We start from the raw sequence: 16,844 nt of genomic DNA, 5'->3' as shown, positions 1-16,844 counted from the left end.
GTACAAGTTTTTACAAACTTTTAAGGATAAACCTTGTTTCAACATTTGTAAGCGTGACACCATTTATGTTTTAAAGACCTCAGGACAAAAACTTTATATCTTAGATGGGAAGTCACAACATTTCCTGATACTTCTACACAAAGTAAACACAATGTTATTCATGTGGTGTGTGTGCATGCACTCAGACCCCTAGACTATGTAAAAGTTTAATATACAGTATATCCATATTGTGTAAAAATACAATATGTAAGATAGCGGCCTGGTCTACCAGCTCAAAGCATCAGTATTTGACTACTTTAATTTGTAGGCTAATATCAAACTACTATCTTTATGAGCTATAGTGAGAGAAAAGTAACAGGCCAGCCATTTAATCTTGTTTTGCAATATTCATGTACATAAAACTTTATTTGAATTGTTAGTGTTATTTTCTGATATTTTTCTGCTTCATATCATCTTCCTGTTTGTGTCTGTGAATGATCCAGTCGCTGTATCAGACTTGCTTACAGTAAATGGCATCTTATCTTATCTGATGCTATCATTTTGTCTGTAAAGCCTTATCACAAATAGAGGCACTGAAACCATTTCAAAGGACTTTAGAAGTAAATGTCAGTATCAAAGAGAGTTATTTCCTTTTTCGGGATAACTGCGGCTCTAAATTGTGAGATTGAGTTCAATAAAAAGACCAGAGTCTACTCTCCACTTTCCTTTATAATATTTATTCTTAAAAATGAGTAAGCAGACAGTTCATGTGTCCTGTGGATACCAAAATGTGTGTAGAACAGTACAGAACAGTAAAACACCTTTCATTATATTTCTATAACAAGATCTTTTGAGCGGCATATCAAAAGTCAAAACAAAGGACGTTTTCTTTTTTTAATACAGCAATTCTTTTTAAAACATCTTTCATCTCAAGAAATAGACCACAGGTTTCTAGAAAGAGATGTAAAAATATACATCGACATGTTCAGTGTTAAACAGCAGGCTATAATTTCTGATACACACGACTATTAGCTTTGCACAAACATCAGTGAGGAAGGTGATAATGTCATAATGCAACCACACCAGAGGGACCAATCACATGTTTGAGAGGATGTCACAGCTTAGACAGGAGGGGCTTCAGTCACTAATCACTTCCTCGATTTCCCTCATTACTTACTCGATCACACACTTCCTCAGCTCATCAACTCCCTATTTCTTCCCCTGCTTTCTTTGCCTCCTCCTGAAAAACTGTAAAGAGAGAAACTTGAGTTTTCATCCCCTCAGATGCATTCCTCTGATTGCATTTTCATCAGGAAACAAGGACAGAGGGAAGAAAGGAAGGGGAAGTGAGAAAGGCGGACAAAGCATGAAGGGAGGTAGGAAAACCGATTGGATTCGAGGCTGTAATGGACTGAGATTGATCTGAACAATGAGACCAGCTCATTGACTCTCGCCACAATTAAATGGATGACAGGCACAGGCTGTGCTTTCACCTCTGCAATGGCTCAGACAGCAAAATAAAAAGAAAGGTTGAACGCTTTACAATGTCAGAAGAACAGGTCACAGAAACACTAATCAATTGCAAGACTATAATAGCAGGATGCATAGGTCCGCGGCGAAACACGAGGCATTCAGCAGCATCACGGTTTCATACAAGGCCCCGTGTCATTGCTCAAGCCCTCCGCATGATGAGGAGAAAGACAGAAGTGGAAAAAAGAAATTGACAGAAGCGGACAAGCAGAGGTTGAAGATGAGGAGGGAGGACAGCGGAAGAAAAGAGGGAAGGGGACGAGAGGGAAAGAGTGAAAAGAACGGGGGATAAGAAGACAGATGGGTTTTGAAATGCTCATCTGATGGGCGTCCATCTTCTTCTCTACAGCCAGAGCAGGAAATAAAAATGCAGGGGTGGAAGCACGTCTGTGTGTCACTCTGTGTTAGGCTCAGCATAATTACTGTGAAATGACAGATACCCACGACTTATAGGAGGGCAGCTGGAGGAGAGGGAGAGGGAGAGGGAGAGAGAGAGGTGTGCTTTTAGACTCAGCCAGCGAGTCACTTACTGCTTTTTGTAGCCATTTGTAGCCGAAACCTAGCGATGGAAAATAAAAATATCTAAAATGGAGGGCCTTAGCGTAGCGTTTAAACTCCGGATTTACATGCCCTTCAGTGCAACCTGCCGAGCAGAGACGTCTATTTAGAAAAAGCGGTGCCATGGAAATCAGCAAAGCCCTCGATATAACCAAACAAGATGATCAATAACCTTATAATATCATTCAGTTCCATCCAGTAGGCTGAGTTTTTGCATCTGTTGCTAAGGGACAACACTGAATTCAAGTAAACAAGAATCACTGAAGGCCTAAAAACAGCTTCACAGCCCTCACAGTCACAGCTGCGTCAGATAACATCCAAGATTTCAAAGGCAAAACTCTTTATATACATAGTTTTACTTGCAGGAGTATTCAGGGTCTGCCCTCCTACAGCCTCAGTGCTAACACACACTGGCACTATCCTCTCTCAACACACAAAAACTATGTAGAATGGTCCCCAAAGCTGCTACATCTTAGATAGTCACATTTGGGTACCTAGTACCTAATAGAGAGGCACAGCACTTTGCCAATAAATGTACAGTGTAAGCCTTTTACAACACAACACATTGGTATTGCTCTAAAGGCCCAGACACTAGTGTGACCAGTACTGACAAGGTACCAGGACAAGTTTTAACCACATATCGTACGTCATCAAATAGATTTTTAAACGTTAATGGTTAGAAAAGAAAGAAACAGCTGCTTTAGTCACAACGTTAACTGAAAACAACAAGTGTGTTATCAAAGTTTGTGCAAAACAGAAACAGACTACATAATCATGTGATAACTTTTCCTTTTTTTTTCTTTTTTTTTTTACAAAACAAAAATAACACTCCGAGTCATTCTTTCATCTCCTGTTTTGTGTAGCGGTGGATGATGTTGTCGTTGTTGTTTGCTGTATTTGTTGGACTTCCTGTGAAGGTGGCAGGCAGCTTGGTCTGTCAGCCGGTCAGTCGGTCAGGCGGTCGGTCAGTTAGAAATGCGTCTCCTTCTCTGAGATGGTGGATATTTTCCCATCAACCTTAAGTTTGGCATCGTTGGCGGCGTAAGGACTGAGGGCAGCGTGTTTCCCTCTCATCTTCAGGTCCTTGCTGGGAGTCGTCAGCTTCTTCATTCTCTGCAGATGGAAATAAGAGGTTATCTCTCCTTCTTCCACCACAATACTACTTCTAATAGCATCAAGAAATTGGAATTGAAAAGAATTGAAAGAAGAAATTGAAAGAAGCATCAACAAAAAATCTATCCAACATTGAAATGTCTGTGACGGCAATTAATCTGTTGACATAATCAGTAAATCTGCCTTTTGTGGCAGCGTAAAATCAACTAACCATCATCTGATTTGCACAGACAGATATTAGACTATTATAGCTTAATTCTTTGTTATTCAGTCGAGAGTTACCACTTGAATGAAACAGAATTCAGACACTCTGCTTGATCCATAACATATTAGATAAATGGTATTGATAATATCAAATCAAAGTATTTCTTTCATTTGACAAACTTTATATTAACTAGCCAGATAGCTTGCTAACCAACTGAACAGCCACTGTGATATTAATATACTGCATAAAAGACATAAGGCTCTAACAATACACAGATATAACCAAATCATATAATATATATAAGCAATCCATTGTCATTTTTTGTCATTTTGTAAGAGACATGTGCAAAACATCACTGATATCATTCCTCTACTTCTTATCATCACAGGTCTGCAAAGGCCAGAGGCTCCTACTGATCATCTCATATCAGAAACCTGTAATTTGTTTATTTGATCCTCCCTCGAGCCACGATGGGAGATCATCCAACTGTGTCACAGTCCCTCAGAGAAAGTCAGATGGGAGCGATAAAACAGCTCAGGAGATACAGGTTTAATGTTTGAAGTGTAAAAACAGCTAATGTTGTTCTGCTTTTTCAGTCTTTACTACTGAAAATGAAAGTCTGTTCTATTCTACTACAACAAAAGGTCACACAGCCCATTGTTGTATTCGAACAAGAGCGAAGACCTGCTTTCTATTAGAGATTGCCTTTGTATTATCTTTATAACAACTTGCTTGGGATGAAAGCTCAACAGTGCCCAATTACCTGGCTGCCTGGTCTGTTATCTATTTCCTGACTAGGCTGTGAACACCTATCATCCACAATGCATTTTAACAATGTCTGAGACAGCCTTACATTTCGGGAACGTGGTGGAGGATGCTGCTCATCCTGTGCAAACATAACTGTAGTTTCTACAAAAATGGACGATGCCTTTTAAAGAAGAAAACGCTTATATATAACTTTCAAAAGTCAGCGAAACTAAGTTTACATATTAAAGTGTTTACAGGTCTTGGAGAGTACTACTGCATATGTGAAAAAAGTAGTAGTAGTAGTGACTAAGCTGCATTGTGGGTAATGTAGGCGCAAGTTTTTGTAAGGTTGCCCCTATAAAACTGTTAAACTCCTTATCAATAATTAAAAATAGAATGATCACAATTGTAAAATTGGTGGAAATAGCCTTTAAGTGACCAGTGTAAGCAGTGTAAGTGTAAGATTTGTGCTTGTGTGTGTTTTCACCTCAGAGAAGGTACCGGGAGTCTTCCAGATCATATAGATCATCCCCAGAGGGATGCAGACCATCGAGGACATGGCCATGAACCAGCCGATACCGTAGCCCCAGTCGGGGTAGGTGTACACATTGTTGTACTTCAGCGGCTTGTATTTAATCAGGAAGAACAGGAAAATTCCCTGAAGCAGATGAAAATTGACATGAATTAATAAAAATCACATACTTTGTACTCCACACACAAAGGAGCCTTTACGTCTCATTCATGTGAAAATAGACCAAAGACCAAGTGTCAATCAAGGCCGCATACATGTTTTTTTCTCTTCGCAGTGTTTTTGCTTTCATTAAAATTAAAATTTAGAAAATAAATCCCAAAACTATAAAGTCTGGTACAACTAGCCATATGGAAACAGGTACAAGATACAACTTTATTTTTTTACACAAAGTGGAAAATTATCTTGCAAGATAAATTAAACAGACAAATTAAACAGTTAACTAAATACTGCTCTTAATTTGAAACGCAGACTCCATGTGATGGCTATGAAAAAGTCGTCTGAATGTTGTCTGTCCTCCATCGTGCTCATCTACGTGATTTGTTGTCTGAATTTGTGTGTGCAGTGAGACTCACAGCACAGATGCCCGGGGTCAGGATCATCCAGCACCACTTGATGAAGAAGACAGGTTTGTAGCCAATCATGTCCTCGATGTTTAGGTAGAATCTGTCGCTACCTGAAACGCAAATAAGTGTCACTCAGAGTTTTTGGCATGTGACGTCAAAAATAATGATGCGACTGATGTATTTTGACAGCGTGTGTCTGAGCAGAGCTGCTGACTGGATGTGGATAAAATGTTGTCTGGAACTTTCTGTGACGCAATCATTCTGCTTTGCTGCATGTAACGAATTCTTGATTTAATCGTTAAAATTGAGTTTGTCGTCTAATTGGCTGCTTGAATTAGGCAGCAAATTATCAACAGCAACAAATGGAAAGGGAATAAAAAGTCTGTTGCAGGACAGCACAGGAAAAAAAAGGCACTATGTTTGATTGACAACATTTCACACTGCTTTAATGCCGTAATAATGTTTTTTATATCTCAGTAAAATGACTTTTGTGCCTTGTGTAACAGAATGATGCATGTGTTTGAGGCCGTTCTCCAGCAGAGGGCAGAGAAGAAATATGATTGCAGTGAGGAGGGTAAAAGCATGAGAAGACGGCCTGCTTTTCTGTAAATGTGTGGCAGCTGTTCAGTTGACAAAAGACCCACTTCTCTTATGTGACGTAACAAGCTTAAGGAACGAAAAACACACATTTCTTTGAGAGCTCTTGTGCCAGTTATCTTACCGTACACCCAGCCGATACATATGGACTCAAATATGGCCACAAACAGCAGACACATCCCGCTGGCAGCGTACGAGTCGAACAGCTGGAAGACGTACATCCCTCCCTGATAGGACGAGACAGGTGTCAGTTTTCTGTCACAGCCTCTATGTGAGCATCAGACTCGCTTAGATCACATCAAATATAAAATGATTCAGGTGTGTTTGAATTGGTTGTCAGAGACTGATTTCGTAGCAAACTGACGTAGACAGCAACTCTGCACTGATATTTCTAAATCCGGACTAAAATTAGGTTTTGTCTGAGAATTACCAGTTTGTTTCCTCAAGAGGCTCCCAGTACTAAGTTTTGTTGTAATAAAACCAGCATAGTTTTGTTGTTGTGCATGTTAACTCTATAGTGGGATATTTAAACCCCAACAACACACTGTGTGCCAAAGTGGTCCATTTTAAAGTGAAGTGTGGTAGAAACAAAATTTACAATAAACAATTACTTAAAAATGATTTATAAAATATTTCATTGTTGTTAACAGTAAAATAACTGTAAACTGAAGTGTAATTAACTATAAATGTACCATTTATTAATGATAGTTATTATAAAGTGACGTAATCCTGGACGTAAAAGGAGTCGTTATACACTTCATCAGTCTAAGTAGCTGGATAGCTGGCTGTGCCTTGAGTTAAAGAAAAAAGACCTATCTTAGCTTAACTTGAAAATGAACATGCTGTTTCTGACAGCAGTTGTACAGTTCAACTTCAGTTCGACTTGGCTAAGCTAAGCTAACCGGCTGCTAGCTGTAGCTTTGAATAGACGGATTTTGGAGTGGTATCAACACATTTACTCAAGTGCTGTACTTGAGTATTTTTGAGTTATTTGTACTTTACACGACATTTAAATACTTTTACATACTTTTACTGAAATACGGCACTTTTTACTCCACAACAATTAGTTGATATCTTAACTTTCTAGTTGAGCCCAACCAATACTGTATTTTTGGGGTCAATGTCGAAAATACAGAATATATACAGAAACAAAAAGACAGATTTGTAGATATTGGAGGAAGGATATTTTACAGCTTTACAATAAACTAAACTGACACCAGTGCAGTGTCATCTGCATTGTTAAGTTTTCATATCCGGGCATATACGACAACATATACGCTAATACCAACATATCTGTGATTGGTCAGGCTCCACTTTCTAATTACTTGCAGATTCAGATTAATACATATTCGGCAAATAGTGGTGTATTATGATGATTAGTGATGATTTAGTTACTCAGCCGTAAATAAAATAGTTAAAATTAAACTCCACCTTTACCAGCTGCAATATAATTACACATGAATGCATTAATAACAGTAATCCTACTTTACAGCGTATAGTATTCTGAAATATGTCATCCTGAATATTGAGTACTTTTGGTCTAAAGTACATGTTGATGCTTGTAACAGAGCATTTATTCACTGTGATATTAATCAGCTGCTTCTTCCCCAAATATCAAACTACCCCTTTACAAGTTCCTTTGTGCTCATATTTTATAATCCACTCTACCTATCGTACCTCCACTCAAGATAACTCATCTGGTCCCACTAAAAGGCTCATCATAAATAAAATCTCACATGAATCTCAGAGCGGGGGTTACATCACAGCTCTAAACGACCCGTAAACAGCTAAGAATATCATCCAAATGTCTCAGTGCCATTTATGCCGCTACTTCAGCGAGGTATTCAACTACACTCCCACAGGACCTTTTGAACTGTGCTTCACTCCTACTCTGAGCTGCCTGTGACACATTATTCATGATGTCTCTTTGGCGGTAGAAAAGACCAATGTGTCTAGATTGTAGGTGATGCTGAAAGACAAGCAAAAGCAAAGGGAGAAATCGGCAGTTTTTGTGTTATGGTGGCAGGGAATGACAAACAGAGGTCACATCATTGAACAATGCAGCTGTCTATATAAAGTGAGAAAGTAGTGTACTTTAATATTGCATTATAGTTCCTTTCCCCTGTTTCATGGCCATTACGGGCCACTAGAGAACAGTGCAGTACACTTTACAGTGGGGGTGGATGAAGAGCAGTGCATATGGACACATGAAAAGCTTTTAGTGGATGAAAGACTTCTTGATATTATGAGGAAACAGATTCTCTTCCATTATTACTACATAAGGATGAAAGTCCCTAAAAGCACAGCAGAGCTGGTGACATGAATGAAGCTCCAGACGGATAACTCAAACACAGACCTTTAGGATTGAAAACAGAGTCCAGTTCAACAGATCTCTGGGTCATTTTATAAACTGCAGAAGGTGCTGAGCACATTATAACTCTGGATACACTAGCATACGGACTGTTGGCCAGCAATCTAGGACAGTGTTTCTCAAACTTTTTTAAGCATAGGCTTACACTATTCAACTTGCTATCTTGCGATGTTTGCTGCTAACATTACAGGTGCTGTTGACGCTTAAGTAGCGCAACCTAAGCAGCCACAAACACTCGTGCTGCGACAACTTCAGCTCACAAATATCCTCCTCTTGTTCGTGCCATCACAGTGTGTTGTTCAGTCTGTAGCTAATCATGGATGATATGTAGTGTATACGTGTGGCGTGCATGAACGTGACTACAAAATACAGTACTATTATCGGAAAAACAAAACTTATTTTCAATTAGACTTCATGTTAAGTTGTTTAATTGTAAAACTCTGCAGTATTTTGATAATGTAACTTTTTTCATTTTTAAAAACATTTGTTGGATTCCTCTGGGTACCACTAAAGGGAGCTCGTGTACCACCAGTGGTACTTGTACCACAGTTTGAGAATAGTGGATCTAGGATATACCTGGCTGGGTCTCATCTCAGACTTGTAAAACGGTGGCGGTGATGGTGATGGTGATTATGTTGATGATACTGATGATGATGATGATGATGACATGTCTACAAATAAAAACATAAAGATGATGTGAAGATAAAAACTGTCCAACTCCAACTCTGAAGCTTTTATCTGTAATAGACAACCAGAAAACCCCAGAAATAAGGTTGAAGAAACTTTGACAGTATATCAATCCCTCCAGGAAGTTGAGGTTCAACCAATCCCTGTGACTTCGGCACAACCTTGCAACTTTGTTCTATCAACACAACGTTTCCACAAATTTGACAAATTACTGTAGCTGTTGTTTCAAAGCTATCCTGGTGCAAAACGTTGAGCCTTACATTAATGTCACCACCTGGTTTTAGTCACTAATAACCTACATTAATGCATTTTATGAGCATATCTTATTCGATGTAAAAGTCTGTGAGGTAAAGCCATCACATCCTTGACTGTACATGTCAGTAAAACATGTAATTTTCTCTCTGTACTATTACGTTGTCTGCCTCCTGTCTACATCTATTGACTTGTTTGTTTCATTCCTCAAAATTAAAGTACAACTGTAGCACTATGATGCATTCGCTATAGCACCACTTTCATTTTGTCATTTGGTGTAGTTTGGCGAGCTTTCTACTTTTGCTTGTTCTTTCTCGTTTCTCGTGAATATTACTTCCTGTCTGCTCAGTAAATAACAACGGCTATAAAAATAATTATCAACAAGTCACTCTTGCCGCATTTTTTTATGCCTAATTCAAAAACTTCCCGTGTCACCTTTAACTCAGGTGTAACTACAGCTGAGTCTTACCTCTGTACACATGATGAGTCCTATGAAAAACGAGACAATAGACATGCCCAGAATCAGCAGCTCTCTGCGGTAGCCTCTCCTGAAGGTCTCTGGGTACATGTCCACCACGGCTGTCACTAAACTCTCCACACACACAAACTGGAACATAAAAGAAAAAAAGATTACTTCTATAAAATATGAAGATTATTCCCTCACTGGACTAACAGCCTACATGACTCAAAGTTGCATTTAGGGTTCACAAGATTAAAACAACTGAACTAAACTCACAATTAAATAACATGTCAATATAAACATACTTGTTTTTTGCTGAAGAATAAAACCAAGATGTTTTTGGATTTGAAATACGGATTTAAAATCATATCATATCATTTAAAATCATCAGTTTTCCTTCAATTTATTTAAGTCTAACCCCTATGTCCCTGTGCTGCTTTACCAATATTTTCACAGCTACCTAGGTCAATTAAGGGTTTATAAAGTGAAAGATTCTCTAAAACTTCAGTAATCTCATGCCAGTTATCCTCACCTGACTGTCCAGACCGAGGAAGATGAGCATCATGAAGAAGAGGCAGGCCCACAGTGGAGACAGAGGCATCATAGTTACAGCCTTGGGGTATGCGATAAATGCAAGACCAGGACCTGCATCACAAAAACACACTTATTAGAGTCTTATTAGAGAAGGAGAGACTTCTCACGTTCTCACTTTTAGATCTTTCTAAGCTTCTCTTCCATTTGTTAATGATTTGTGTCATCAGCTGATCGTAGCCATGTAATTGACAGCACTTATAGATTTACAACCCTGTTTCAGGAGCCCACATCAGCATGGGCCTTAGTCGACTGGTATAATTTGGACTGATCCGTACCACAGTCGACTCTCTTGTTGTGACTTTGAGCTCTGCCTTGTTGTCATTATTACTGTTACCTATGATTCAGTGTTTCATTTACATCCCTGACCTCATTTCATGTCATTCTTCCTAAGGTTTCTTCTTTTTTCTCTCCTATTAAAACATTTTTCGTTAACTTTTTCATGCCTGCTTAATTATTAGGGTGTTTATTGTTTTGTGAAAATACCATAGTACAGCCAGGACCATTTCCTTTATCAAAGTGGCACTATATCTGATCTGAAGAGACATGAATGAGACTAGATACTGTTGTGAAATAAGACTGATTGGTTCAAAATAAAAGTTGGCATGGCCATTGCCTTTTTTTAACACCGAGAATTGGTGGCAGACCCTCAGAAACACATTGTTTAAAACATTAACCTCTGTCCTCACCAGGCTCTGAGAAAACATTTCAAATCTCTTGCTCTGTCACATTCACTAAATCATTCATACCGACTTGAATAAATCATAAAGCGGTGGTCTAAGAGCCGAGGTGAAGAGTGTGGAGTTACATAACCAGTTATGTTTATCCATTTTAGCACAACATGGTGGATTGGCAGACAAAGATTCAGGCCCCCTATAGTCTACAGTATCTGATTTAGATACAGTATGTCCTGTAGTGTGGGCCCATGGTTTCTATTAAAAAGTATGTTGTTGCTGATGTTGTTCTCTCACCAGATTCTGCCACGGCCTCGATGGGAACATTTTGCTCGTAGGCCATGAAACCCAGCACAGAGAAGATAGCAAAACCTGCTACAAAGCTGGTGCCGCTGTTCAGACAACACAGCATGATGCAGTCCCTGAGGAGCAAGACACAGAGAGAGAGATCACACTTACTGTAAGAGCTGTCGTCGGCCCTGACAGAGACTTTCTGCCTCAGACAGTCACATGCACAGACATGTTATGAAATAATGAAGAATTGGCTAATCCATCCAGTCTTACAAACAAATTTACACGTATTCTTGTATTCTTCATGTTGTTAAGTATGCAGTTCATACAGTGATAGAGTTTAACAACAGCCGTCATTATCACTACATTACATTCTTACCTGTAGCAGTTATTGTCATAGGCGTTGTAACTTCCCAGAGCAGTGAGACAGCCCAAGCAGATGGCGTAAGAGAAGAAGATCTGGGTTCCCGCATCCACCCATACCTGAAATGTACAGTACACATAGATATGGGTGAGAAATATAAGTAAAAACAACTAACGCATGTTTTTTTCTCCCCAGCAGCCAGAAGAGGTCTCAAACTGTACAAGAGGGATGAACATAATACTTCAGAATGATGTTTTGTGTAGGTGGGTGGATTATTGATTTGCACTGCCTTGCCTCAGGCTCATGTTCACAAAGAATTGCTGGTTCTGAAATAAAACATTTTTTAGGGAAATACTTTAGATTGAAAGTTTGGTTGTGCCAAAACAGATTTTTCCAATTTCAAATCAGACCGCGTCACTCTTAACTCTGGGAATGACTGTTCTCAAGTATCTGATAATTTGTCACGCTCTTGATCCAGCTTACAGTTTAATTTCCACTTCATCAATGCTTCTCAGCCTATTGTCACTGACAGTATGAATACTTTGTGAGATTTTTTTTTTTAAATTAATTAAATCACAGAATTACAATGACTTGAATAGGCTTTCCCTATTACGAGAGATTACCATGATATGTCAAGAGGTGACTTCTTATCTTCTCTATTGAAACCCCACTTCTCTTTTGTTACCCCTCATCTACCTGATTTTCATCATCTGAGTGACTTCATAATGAAATTATGGCTCAGCTCAACCATTTTCTTCCCCTCTGAGAGGCACACAGTGGAGCAGCATGAATCATGGATTAACATCCTAAAAGTAGATACAAAGTCTTCCACTGCCTAAATATTCATATTTCGCTTCACTTCCTGTCTACTGTTTGGTGGAGATAACAGAGGGCATCTACAGTATAATACAAGGTTTACTTAAACGTTGCAAACTTTTTACATTTCCAACGCTAAACATTATTGGTAGTTGAAGGTAGTCAATGGAAGTGAATAGAATTTAGTTGTCGGATAAAAAAATTAAAAAATTGAAAAGTGACCCATTTGTGGGTTTTAAGTGAGATGACTTGAACTATTGGATACATTACCAAATAATTTGGGACAGACATTTATGTTCCCCTCAGTATGAATTGCAATAAATTTGGAGATCAAGATTTTTTCATTTAGCAAAACTATCGGGTAAGAATTTCATCCAGTAGTTTGGTTTATGACCCATCAGCCTCAACTGTACTCTGAGTTTAGTGGACACAGAGAGCCCTAAAAAAGACACAAAGAAAGAATGGAAAAAAAGTTACGTAAAGCGATGCCCTACTGTCATATAACACTGTAGCATCCAAACTTTGTGATTCTGCCATTGTTGGCTCAAAAACCTCCAGGAACTTTATAGCCATTTTGGCTTAATGGCCAAGCTGGGAAATTATACAACGTCACGTGACACACGGGCCCAGAAAGACCTTTTCCTATTAGCTTACATTGCATGCTTCATGCTATCACATGAACTAATCTTTGCTAGCAGGCTCGCTAGCTATCACACTGTATAAACAGCAGGGTAAGGTTTTTTTTTCAAAGTTAGAGAAACATCCCCTCAAACTGTCCGTGCACTTCCTTGGGTAAAGTAAAATGCAAACCTGTCTCACCTTTTTTAACCCAGCGTATTATATATTTAATTGTATAGGCATAATGTGGAAACGAGTCACAGTATTCTGATTTATGGGCTTCATGGGGATTTACACATGTAAGATTCTTCACTGAGGCAGCAGTAAAATCATGAAACTAGTTTGCAGGGCAGAAGTGGACCCCAGAACCTGCAGGATAGCATGGAGTGCTAGCGAATTCAAACTTAATGCAGCATGGCTCTTTGAAAACTCTCTCACATCACCATTCAGCCACTAATCTCATTTCCCCACCGAGAAACAATTAACAAACGCACGGTCTTCGCTCCCTCCTGGGAGTAACCACGGTAACTTCTGTGACCTCACAAACACAGGACTGTTCCTGTGGAAGAACAGGCCTTTCTCTCCTAATGTTCATTAATGTTCCCTTTAGTTCACCCTCGGCTGATGGCCGCACAGCGCAGGGAAACCTTAAAGGCCCAGGCTCAGAGAGAATCACTTGTTGATGTTGTGCCTAATTTGGCCGGCTTGTGTTTGGTTATGTTGAGACTGTGGCTCCAGGAAATGTTTCTACTGTGTGAAAGCTGGATGCCATTGGCTGTAAGGTAGTGTTCTTGTAATGTAAATGTTCCACTCTCGGTTCTCCTCACGTCCCATGCTTTTAATAAAGGGGATCCATAGGTGTTGGATATTAATAGGTGAAGTGCAGCATTAACATGTTTGGCTGAAATTAATCAGTTGCTCACCTTGGAGCCAAACAATTAGTTTAATTTAACCTTTATTTATCGTCAGCTTCTACTTGGACTCCACTACATTTCAGAGAAAAATCTTTTACTTTTAACTCCATTTATCTGACAGATGTACGTACTAATTACTTTACAGTAGACTAGGACTTTCAAAGTCTATCATGATGAAGACGACGATAAAATAGAATAAATTGTTAAACAGTGAATTGAGCGACCGTCTGACAGTATATAAAAAGTAAAATTACATTATTAATTCTAATTATTATTCATAATTTGTTATAGAAAACAACAAAAAGATGAGCACAAAAGTTGGATTGAAGATCGAAAAGTATCCTGGGACGGATGTGGTTGTCGAGTAAAAGTTATCAATCAGAGTTGCTCTACAGAGAGAGTTGGATGGATGATTACAGAAGAAGAGTGCAAAGGCCTTGAACTTGAAAAGAAAAGACTGAATGACAGCAGGCACAACATAACAAGATATCTTGTAGAGGAGCCAGTCCAAAATTTAAGAATTACACAACCCAATTTGAAAACCCTAACCCTAACCCTAATCCTCTGCGGTCCACCCAAACTGTTAATCACAACTCTGATCCCATCATTGAAGTGATGTTTGTTCCCCAGTCGAATAATGGCACCCTCCTGTTAGAGCTGTGTTCCCCTACTGACCTTAATTTGCAGCGCTGGGTGCAGGTTAATATATTTAGGTGGCGCCTAACTGGTGGCAACTTAAACACAATGTGGGATTTTTAAAATAAAAAATCTATCTCTCTTTTTTTGTTATCAGTTCTCATTAAATATGTTAATATTTATGGTAATTTCGAACTTAAACCATAAGATTGAGCAGTAAGAATTTATTGTAAATAACCTCTCGCGGCCCACCTGCAGGACCATTACAGCCCACTGGGGAGCCGCAGCCCACATTTGGGAATCACTGGTGTAGAGAATTGCTTTTCTACAAAACAATTTTCTTCATTTCACTGGAAATATGGTATTAGTCAGTGTGCACAACATTGATTTTACTGTGCAGAATTTATTTATATGATGAGCGATCATTGCACCTTTACATTAACTGGCTCTAATGCAACTTTCTCTTTCAATTCCATAAAGGCAGATGAAGCTTTTATCAAAGCAGCTATAACCAATATTTTTATTTCAACAATGCATTAAATAACTACCTCTCGGTGGAAAGAGTTGCTTATAGTGACAAATCCACAGAGCGTTATCACTCTGTATTACACTGAACCCTACAAAGCTTTAAAATGTGGATTTACAGACCACAACTTTACTTTTTGAATTCACTCTCAATGCTCTAAAAGCGTTGATTTCGGTGAAAATGACGGACAAACAAAGTTAGCGACTAGTAGGTGAACAGCTGAAGGGTCAGATATTGGTAAGAACTGAAAACATTGCTAAAAGGAGAGCTAATACTGGACTTCTCCAAAGTGGAAAAACATCAATTATTTCCATTTTTTTAACTCAACATCAAATACTGGAGGGACTACCTGCACCTGAACATATAAGCTTTTAACAAATCTGTTGTGTGGGCACCAGACAACAATATCCTGGGCCTTGCTGTTTTGGATATTAACGGAAGAACATACTCTGATGCTGGAAATAAGAAAGGAAGGGAAAGTTAGACAATAGGTTTCACTGGTGAGACGATAGCTTTGGCACTGAAGTGGCCGGGGAAAAGACACAAATAGCAACACATTTTCAGTTATACTGTGGTGCACGGAAAGATAACAAGACAGGACAGGGAGTGTGAGAGTGTGGAGAGGAGGGGTAATGCACAGTGCAGGGTGGAGGGTGAGAATGGGGGAGACAGCCAGAAGGAGAAAGGTATAGGAAGGAGGAGAATAGGGGAGGCATGATGAAGTTCAGGGGTGTAAAAAGAGCGGCTGACAGCCGCACACACACACTCCACACCGCCTCGTGAACAGCACAGAGGCCTGATTGTCCCTGAGGAAGCTAATTTAACATCGGTGTCAGAAGTAATGTCTTCCTCTGCCAAACAGCAGCGCTTCTTTATCACCCTCCTTCACTCGCTCTGTGCCTCTGTTTGTGTCTTTGTTTATCCTTTTTTTTGTCTCGCTCGTTCACCGTCTGTCCGTATTACTATTTCTCTTTCTCTTTACTTTAAAGTCACAGATGCAACGATCATCTCGCTGAGCCACAGCTGGACGGCCTATTCCATTAAAAAAAACATTAAATCAAAGACAAGGTTATGGGATTACTTTTTTGCATTGAAATGCATCCATTGATGTGAAAAGTAATTGGTGACAGCCAGTTATATCAAGAGTTAATATGTTTTAGGCTTCATAAAGTCTTTATAGCTGCAGTTTTTGATCCAAGCTCGGATTACAGCAAGATATTATATGTTCTCACCTTTTCTCACCACGAGGAGCTGCTTCTGCCAACAAGTTGTGTGAAACAGACTGGCATGTCTGTCTGTGCTGCTACAGACTGACTAAATCTCTACTGAGAAACTAATGTTATTACCCCATGGACCAAGTGTAAAAGGTGTGATATGTTGGCATTGCTGCTTCTAATATTAGCTTTATGCTCTTGGACAGCACATCTCGACTGGAAAATCCAGCATGAGCTTGTAGCTGGTAACCAGCTCGACCAGTCTGAGCTAGGTCTTGACAGCTGGTAGGCTAGCTACCAGCTAGCAATGGTGACGTCGACTACCAGCTCCAGTTCTTTCCAGTTACCAGCTTTGATTCTTACACCGTGTCCAAACCAGCGGCGTAGTGCTATTTGCGGTGTGGTGTAAGTACCAGAGCGCTCCTACGACCTAGCTTTAAACTTTGCATGAGCTGACGTCGTGAATCAATCAGCACACCTTAAATGTCAACGTGTTGATTGCATCTTCAGTGATTTTCATATGGATTATGCAACCTGTAATTATTTTATTTCCTCACTTCCTTGCAGAAAAAAAAAAAAGTGTTGGAGCAGTGTTCTTGATTTTAG

At 39.3% G+C, this 16,844-nt stretch overlaps 1 protein-coding gene across 2 annotated transcripts in view; it reads right to left on the bottom strand.

Moving 5' to 3' along the window:
• Positions 1 to 695: 695 nt before the first annotated feature.
• Positions 696 to 16,844, bottom strand: part of slc6a11b (solute carrier family 6 member 11b) — a 29,203-nt gene continuing 13,054 nt past the window's right edge. For both annotated transcript variants that reach the window (XM_084349253.1, XM_084349254.1), the window contains exons 8-15: positions 11,530 to 11,633; positions 11,157 to 11,281; positions 10,127 to 10,239; positions 9,604 to 9,741; positions 5,949 to 6,051; positions 5,237 to 5,337; positions 4,620 to 4,790; positions 696 to 3,180 (exon numbers count right to left, since the gene is read on the bottom strand). In XM_084349253.1, coding sequence (XP_084205379.1) covers positions 3,037 to 3,180; positions 4,620 to 4,790; positions 5,237 to 5,337; positions 5,949 to 6,051; positions 9,604 to 9,741; positions 10,127 to 10,239; positions 11,157 to 11,281; positions 11,530 to 11,633 — 999 coding nt within the window. In that variant the 3' untranslated portion in view covers positions 696 to 3,036. The remainder of the gene's footprint in view (positions 3,181 to 4,619; positions 4,791 to 5,236; positions 5,338 to 5,948; positions 6,052 to 9,603; positions 9,742 to 10,126; positions 10,240 to 11,156; positions 11,282 to 11,529; positions 11,634 to 16,844) is intronic.

The sequence above is a fragment of the Pagrus pagrus genome, assembly GCF_965226575.1.
Source record: "Pagrus pagrus genome assembly, chromosome: 3".
Taxonomy (NCBI): Eukaryota; Metazoa; Chordata; class Actinopteri; order Spariformes; family Sparidae; genus Pagrus; species Pagrus pagrus.
Note: the sequence above shows the minus strand (reverse complement) of the source record. Positions and strands in the feature narration are given on the sequence as shown.